The 9,147-nt window shown below is 34.9% G+C and overlaps 1 protein-coding gene across 1 annotated transcript; it reads right to left on the reverse strand.

The window, feature by feature from the left end:
- Positions 1 to 3,035, reverse strand: LOC124848359 (S-adenosyl-L-methionine-dependent methyltransferases superfamily protein). Its single transcript, XM_047326017.2, has 4 exons — positions 2,785 to 3,035; positions 2,305 to 2,533; positions 1,230 to 1,382; positions 1 to 684 (listed from the first exon to the last, which is right to left on the reverse strand). Exons 1-4 carry the CDS (start codon positions 2,986 to 2,988, stop codon positions 5 to 7), a joined length of 1,266 nt encoding a protein of 421 aa, XP_047181973.1. The 5' UTR covers positions 2,989 to 3,035; the 3' UTR covers positions 1 to 4.
- Between the last annotated feature and the right edge of the window lie 6,112 nt (positions 3,036 to 9,147).

Raw genomic sequence — 9,147 nt, forward strand, 5'->3', positions numbered from 1 at the left:
TAAATTAAACAAGAATGAAACCTCTTTTTATGTATTCCAAGCATGAGAATGGCAAGTCCATAACATGTTCCAGTTCAAGGGATTTGGAAATGAGGGTGTTAATAACAAAGTCCCGGTTAAAATACTCACTGTCTTTATCAAAACCTCTACACACAACAAGGGAAGTATTACACACCCAAGGAACAGCAACAGTAAAAGCAAGACCAGAACCTTCTCTTCCTACAAGTACATCTTTGTATGCTCTGCAAACTTGAGAGACATACTTTCCCATTGGTAAAATATGCTCAAGTGAGGATGGAACAGTATCAAGATTCAAGACATCAGAGTCAGAATGCAGGTTCACCACAACAGTTCCATGTTTGGGATGGAGTCGATTACTCATAGCTTTAAGAAATGTTGAATCTGGGCGCCATAACTTGTGGGGAAATATATCATCACCATCATAAGCATCAACAAAGATCATATCATATATATTTGTACTTTTAACAATAAATTCCTCAGCATCTGCTTCGTACAGGCAAATCCTTTCATGGATGCCTTTCCACATAATTTCATCAATGGTTTCAAGTTTCGAAACAGCCTGGTCACCGGATTGTGTCTTGAGTGAGCAAGCCGGGAACCCCATAGCTCGAATTGAGGCTGATATAACAAGGGGATCAATTTCAACTATATGAACAGTGGCACCTGGAAATTGCACAGAAAATTAAGCAAGGTGTATGAGGATCAATTACAATAATAAATTTGTCAAGTGAACAAACAAGGGAGAAAATCATTAGCAAATCCCAAAAACTAGATCATAAAAAAAGAATGCAGTAAAAGTAGCATGCTTTATGCTACTAATCATCTCGAGACCAAGAATTAGACTATGCATTAAGAGGGTGGAGAGAGAAATAAATTGATGAGGGTCCATCTAAATATGTATCCACATAAATCAGGGCACAAGAGGTGGTGCCATATGAACATGTTGGTCGGTTTATTACTACTGACATTACATCTGGTTGCCAATGACAATAACAACGTCCAAGGTTCGATGCCTTATCCCTCACAGTGCAAGATATGACTATGTCAATACCAAGAAACAGAATGATATATTTCCATGATAGATTTTTTTTATTTTTTATTTTTTCATTTTTCCACCCAAAAGTAATAACTTTTAACATGGATGTTTCAAGCTACCACTCAAAAGTTAAAACCAGAAAAAAAACCCATAAAGGTAGAACTATTTTCACCTTGAATTTGACTTGCCAAAAACAGTGGTAAACTTCCTCCACCATGTCCAATGCATAAAATGTGCATATTTTTCTTTCCTTGCAGTGCACTGATAATATCAAAATTACATGAGGCTATAGTAGTCAAACCAGCTGATATCATACTTTTCACATCTGCAACATGGCATTAAACAAAAAAATTACATACTTGGGATTAATTGAACATGAACTGAAAATCGTATTAAGGATGGATATGTTCCAAAAATTAGAAATCAAGAATTATGACTAAAAATTACACCTAGAACTTCATTAATAAATACTATAATCATAACCATGGCCAAAGTAAGAATATCAAAATTCAAATCCACAATGGCATAGCAACCAGAGAAAAATGGTCGTAAAGGAGTGGCGAGCACAAAACAAATATTTTTAAAGATTCATAAAAGAAAATAACTTATCTAAGAGTGCAAAATCTTAGCCAGATGCTCAAGATTTAACAAGGCAGCCATCAAAGCAATTGTCGTCATAAGGAATGCAGGAATGCTGGAACCTCCTCCAAATTAACAGCAAATACAAAATACCAAGGAAACTATCCTTACATAGGAATTTTTTTTATTTTACATTATCTTTCATTTTTTTAATAGGACAAACAGAGTAGGGAACATAGAAAGAGAACAGGTGGTTTCAATCCCGTGCAAAGACCTTGACCAAACAAATAGGCTCTCCGAAGAAGACCTCTTTGTTTGAATTCAATAATTAAGCATAGCATAAAACTTATTTTTGTTATCAAAATCCACCCCAAATCAAGCAAGGATGCTCAAATTAGTAGTTAATTTAAATATATATCATCTAACAGGTAGCACTCCAGGCAGGTTAGCAGAAGCTTTAATCTTAGTAATCTTACAACATTGCATATTAGCAATCAGTAACTAAAAACAAACACTACCCTACAAGTCAAGCTGATATTCAAATTTCCATACATAAAGCTTTTCAAATAAAACTTCACTGGTTGAAACACCAAACTAACCAACCCTAGAAGACACAATTCGACCACAATTACATTTCTATTCACAGTTTAAATGGTTAGGAAATATACATGGAACAGCCAAACAACGTGGTTGCTGCATGAGGTAGACAACTCCTGGCATGTTGTCGTGGTAAGTTGCCATCACTTTTGCCGTGCTCTGGCGAGTAACGTCATTGAAACGAAGCACCCTCCATTGGTATCCAAGTATCCTCAGTTTCCCTCCATCCCCATATCCTGGATGCACCTCCTCACACCTTTTCTGAAGCCATCTTTCCATTCCTGACCAATGCATTCTGTTCTAAAAACCATGCAAACACCCATCGTCAAAATCTTGCAGAAAAGGCAAATGAGTTCTGAAAAGAAAAACTCCAAAGATTGTTAAAAAAAAACGAAACATTTAAAAATATAATCGAACAATTTGCCACACGGTAAAATTAAAATAAATGAATTCAAAGCACTTCAATATCTTACATAAACACATAATGTCTGAAACTTCGTGTAAAAATAAACTAAAGGAAACAAAAACTTTGAGAAAGGGAGGAAACTAACGGGTCTTGAAGAGTGATACGCGACGACCGAAACAACGCCATTTCCCTTGCCGGAAGTTGATCGAAGAACGGTGTGACCGTCGTCGGAGTCGGATCCCCACCACTCGGAGGAGTAGAGCCAGTCCCCTTCGTCCTCCGAGCGCCGCCGCACCACCGTTGAGAAACGGCGGAGGTAACCGTAACCGGCTCTGGCTCTGCGCCACATAAGGTAGAACCGTGATTGATAGGGTTTAAGATTTTGGGTTTTATCTCCAATTATATTTGTTTAATTAATCCTACCCATACAAGGATGACTACACGAACGGTATTGAGTAATGACATGTTTTATTCATCAAACTAGTATAATATTTTATGGATTAATTACGATTAAAGTCTATCTTTTTAATTGGTTGCGGATCTATTAAATTTTAGCTTTAATAGATTCCTATATTTGCGGGTTCGTTTCAATTGGGTCCTTCAATTTTGAAAGTGATCAATTAGGTCCCTAATTTGGTCAATTTGATTCAATGATAACATTTTCGTTAAATGCAGTTAACGACGTTAACTTTTTTAACAGGTGACAAGCTGAGGCATCCAGATGGCACCGTTTGAACTGTATAGGTGTATTTTTAACATTTTTAATTGTTAAATATATTAATAAATGAAAATATAATTTAAAATCGGCAATGGCACTAAGAGAACACGAATGGGTCTCTCCCTCTTTCGAGATTAAAGACACAAGCTCTTCATCTTCCCAGAACAGATCATTTTGAAGCAAAGCCAAAGGAAAAGATTGCAACTTTCTCCCAGATGGGTCATCGTCGTTGATCTCACACTCAGCGCCGTTCGCATCGAAATCTTCGTCGAAGGTGTCACGCTCTTCGCAGAGAAGCGCATCGAGGATGGAGGGAGAGTGGTGCTGTGCATCGTCACCGAGAGCCATTCTCTTCAAAGAAAGAAGTTCTTCATGGTTGGTAAGAGAAGATGTGCAGGCCATTTTCAACTGTGCCTATGTTTGTTTCTTTGTTTCTCTCACTAGGGTGAGTTGAAAGAGAGAAAGAGAGAGAGACGATATTAAAATGTTTCAGCTTGTGTCTTTAATATAATTATATTTTCATTTATTAATATATTTAACAATTAAAAATGTTAAAAATACACTTATACAGCTCAAACGGTGCCACCTGGATGCCTCAGCTTGCCACCTTTAAAAAAGTTAACGTCGTTAACTGCATTTAACGAAAATGCTATCATTAAATCAAATTGACCAAATTAGGGACCCAATTGATCACTTCCAAAATTGGAGGATCCAATTGAAACGAACCTGCAAATATAGAGACCTCCAAACCTATTAAACCTAAATTTTATTTAGTATGATGAATACTAAAAAGAATTATATCTTTCTATTAAATTTACGATGATCTGATTATTAATTTGTTTTCTTTTTTATGTTTTAATATATGAGATCTTTTTAACTTGTGAGGTGATTTGATTTAATATAAAAATAATATTACAATAAATGTAAAATAATGAGATTTTTTTAGAATGATGAAGTCATCATGTTAGAAATTGTCCCATTATCATAATTGGATAAAGAGATCGTTATATTCTTTGATAAATTGTTATAACTCATTTATCGATATAGGTTTTTAGTGTTTAGTTTATTGAGTTTGTTAATTAAACATAACTCAGTTGTATGAAGGGGTTATAGTTATAATTCACTAATAATAGAAGAGAGATAGGAAGAAGAGGGAGCATGAGGTTGAGAAAAAGAAACCCCAACAAGTATCATTAAGTTAGGAGAGATAACGGTCAACAAAGAATTGAAAATTTGTTTGAATTCTTTAGAAAAAAAATGTAGTAGATTCTAAAGAAACTACACAAAAAGCTTTGCAAGGATTACAATAAGCTATTAAAGGATTAGTCTCATATATGCCAACTATAAGCATGGGAAAATATTGAGGCTCCACCTCTGATTCATTAAGATTGTCAAGAAACATCTTCTGCGGTTCTTAAGAGAATCCAACTACAATTTCCATCTTTTGACAAAACACATTTTACGGATTAGAGAACTAAAGTTGAGCTTTTTTTTCTCTTTCCAATTGGTGGGTACTACAATTCATCATAGGGCTCAGTTGCTATTGTTGTCTATGGAAGGTAAATTTTTTGTTTAACAATGGTGCCTTTGATTTCTAAAGAAAATCTCTGGTACATATATTAAAGGACGTGGGTAATGGATTTGATTATGGAGCCCTTGATGATCTTGTGGCAGAACGTGAAATATTGAAAATGGAAGTTTTTTATTGAGTATATTGAAAAGGGTTAAATATATTGGTTTAATCCTTTTGAACATCCCTATTTGTGGAGATTTGTCTCAAATAATTCTTTGTATTTTAAATGGTCTCAATTAGGTCCCTTATTGTATAAAATTGAATCAATTTAGACCTCGCCGTTAATTAGGCTAGACGACGTTAAAAATTTTGATGCGTGGCTTGGTGACATGAGCAAGTTGTTCTGACGTAGCATACATTACTCGGCCTAGTGGTCGGCCAATCGGCCTGGTGGTCGGCCACTCGGTTTGGTGTTCGTCCAACCACCAGGCCGAGTGGCCAACCACCAGGCTGAGTAGTCGACCACCTGGCCGACCACCAACTTATTTAAAAGAAAGCCAACTCAACAACCAATGTATGTCACGTTAGAACAACTTGCTCATGTCACCAAGTCACGCATAAAATTTTTTAACTTTTTCTAGCCTAATTAACGGCGAGGTCTAAATTGATTCAATTTTATACAATAAGGGACCTAATTGAGATCGTTTAGAATACGAGGAGCTATTTGAGATAAACCTCCACAAATAGGGATGTTCAAAAGGATTAAACCAAATATATTTTCACTATGTAAATTATAATATGATTTTGATTTTAGTTTCTCTTCAAATTTTTTATCCATTTTTATTCTTTTCTTTTTAAAAAGTTCTAGATTTAGTCCTTCATAACAAATGCTATTTTGTTTTTTTTAACGTGGCTAACGATGTGCCATATCATCAATACATGTGTCAAGGTAAGTAATGAACGTCAAAAATGAAATTGATCATAACTAGCAAATTTAACATTTAAAATGAAATTGAAATCAGGATTTAGTGTTGAAATTGAAATTGAGACGAGTTGAGCTATGAGATTCCTCTTTCAATCAACAAAAACAAAGAGTGTGCTTATTGTGGGTTTTATTGTCTATGTGTTCAAAGTCAGGTTAGTTTCCAAAATGGTATTATTATTTTTTTAATGTTGAGGATGTATGTTTAAGGTTGTGATTGTTTGAGTTTGAGTCTTGATTTATAATGTAGGTTTCTAAATGGGTTCATTGTGGCTTTGCATTATATGGAGAAGTTTGAAAAGAACAAGAGACTGAAATATATTGGTGGAAAAATACATGTGGTTAAAGAAATCGTTCCTGATCGATGGTCATACTTCGAAACACTAGAAATAGTTAAAGACTTCAAATATGATGGTGATGTAAAACTTTGGTGGAAGGGATCAAAACATAGTTACCCAACAATCTTAGAATATTGAATGATGATAGGAAATCAATATACTTGGCTAACTATGCAGAGACTAATGACAAAGAGGTTGATATATATGTCGAACATGTTCCTAGTTAGGCTTAAGTAATTCACTTCATTGGTATTGGTGGCATGGATGAAGTCGTGGGTGAAGAGGCAAAGGCAAGACACGTAAAGGCCATGAAGGAAAAGGTTAATGAAGATGTTAGGGAAGAAGAAGTGAATGTGCCTAAAGAAGAGCTCAATGTGCCTGAAGTATAGGTCAATGCATATGGAGAACGGGTCAATGGGCCTGAAGAAGGTGGGATTGTTGAGGATGAGGAGGAGGAAGAAAGGTCAATTGTAGATAAACTTGATGATAGTGAAGAAATAAGGGTTGCAAATGATGATGATGGGTTTGGGATGGACAATGAAAGGGTTGTAAATTATCCACCACGTAGAAATATTCATCATGTATTGGATAGTTGGACAAAATTGGAAAAAAAAGGAAAAAAATAGTGAGAAGTAGAATAAATAGTGGTAAATTGTCGTTTATCATTAACGAAGAAGTTGAAGTGTATGAAATAAATGAAGAATACAATACTAATGATTTGTCTTCAGATATGGGTAGCGATGAGGGTGTGTTATTGTTAATAGGCAGAAGTTTTCAAAGTATAGACCTGAAGATATGAACAAGAGCTTCAAATTTAAATTAAGGATGGAGTTTTGTTCTTTGAAGGTTTTAAGCATGCAATATTGGAGCATAGAGTTTTAAATGGAAAAGAAGTTAAATTTATGAAGAACGATCACAAGAGAGTGAGGACTGTATGTAAAAAGAAGTGTGGTTTTTTAATTATGGCTAACAAGGTATGAGGCAGTCATACCTTTATGGTTAAGACACTTGTTGGACGTGATAAATGTGGAAGAGTTTTTTGTAGCAAAAGTGCAAATGTATAGTGGAATACACAAGTATTAGTTGACAGATTTATAGATGTAAGAAACATGACAGTGAACCAAATAATTGATGAAATTAAGAAGACATATAGTATTGGCATAACACCTTGGAGGACTAGCAAAGCAGAGGAACTTGCAATGGATTATTTGGTAGGAGATGGACAATGACAATATGTTTATCTATATGACTATGTTGCTGAATTGGTCAAAGTTAAGGCGTGAACATTTAAGATTGAGGTCAATCAATCCCAACCGACTTTGGCACCAAGGTTTGTGTGTTTTTACATGTGTTAGGAAGGTTGTAAAAACCACTTATTGGGTGGTTGCAGGCCCTTCATTGATGTTGGCAGTTGTCATCTAAAGACATCCTATGGTGGTCAATTATTAGTTGTAGTGGGTAGAGACTCTAATGACCAATATTTCCCATTAACTTTTGTTATTGTTGAAAACGAATGCAAAGGCACATAGAGGTGGTTTCTGACATTGAATGTCAACGTTGGATTTTCATTTCATATAAATAAAAGGTAAATTTTGAACTTAAATTACCTAATTTAACTTCATTTCATTATATGATTATTTAACAAAGTAATAATATTTTTTGCAGAGATTAATGATTGTGTTTGATGAGATTTTGAATGGGGTAAAACATAGGTTTTGTTTGAGGTATCTATATACCAATTATAAGAAGAAATTAGGTGGATGAACAATGATTAAGGACCTTATGATGGAGGCTACGAAGACAACATTCTATCAAGGGTGAAAAAAAGGTGAGTTGACGAATATTAATGTTGATGCTTATAATTTGTTACGTGCAATTCTAAAAAAGTCTTGGTGTAAACATGTATTCAGTAATTGTCCTAGATGTGATGTCTTGATCAATAATTTTTTTGAGTCATTTAATAGTATAATTTTACTGGCAAGAGACAAACCAATTATTACTATGATGGAATGGATTAGGTCATACATCATGAATAGGTTGCAACACTAAGAGAAAAAAAATAAAAACATATCCTGGAAGTGTTATGCCTAAACCAAGAAAAAGGCTTGATAAGGAAGTTGAAAAGAGTGAGAATTTGATTCTTGTGTAGGTAGAGGACGCAAAGTTTGAGGTCACTCACAGGTTCACAATGGAAAAGTTTGTTGTGGATCTAACTAATGATAATTGCAATTGTTATTTTTGGGATTTGGTTTGTGGATCTAACTAACAATAATTGCAATTGTTATTTTTGGGATTTATGATCCACCCATTTATAAAACACCTCTTAGGAGACCTAAGAAACTATGAAAAAGGGAAGTTGATAACAACTTCCTTAGCTAGGTTAGGCCAAAGGTAGAAGGATGCAATGGAGATGGTCCCTTAAAGATATATGGTTCGAAAATGTGGTGGATCATTAAGGTTAGGGATGGAAATGAGGAAGCTATGGTGTTTGTGAGGTTAAAATCTCACGACCATATGGTGGTTAAATGGTGGTGGTGTGGTGTTTTAAGGCTCTAAGAGAGGTTAAGTCAACTCTAAGAGGACGGTGACTTGAGAAGCCTCATAGGTTGCTCTAGTCTTGATCTTAAGATGAGTAGTATGGCAAAAAATGGACAACATAACTTTACTCAACATCAAAGATGAATATATGAGAGGAGACACCTCTATTTATAGGTTAAAGGTGTCTCCTAAAAACCCTAAAAACATGATCTCTCACCCTTGCACTCATTGGCCAAAAATAAGGCCTACTAAGGAGTGGACAAGTGATACGCTGCCGTTGATGCGATCAAATTAATACTGTTAAAATATAGCCACTATAGTATTGTTAAGATAGTAGTCAACAAAATAGAAAGGGTAAATTCAACCTTAAGTCGTCTTCGAACAAACACAAAATTGATTCTTAACAAATTAGTTCTTAT

The sequence above is a fragment of the Vigna umbellata genome, chromosome 6 (assembly GCF_029865625.1).
Source record: "Vigna umbellata cultivar VRB3 chromosome 6, Vumbellata_1.0, whole genome shotgun sequence".
Classification (NCBI taxonomy): domain Eukaryota; kingdom Viridiplantae; phylum Streptophyta; class Magnoliopsida; order Fabales; family Fabaceae; genus Vigna; species Vigna umbellata.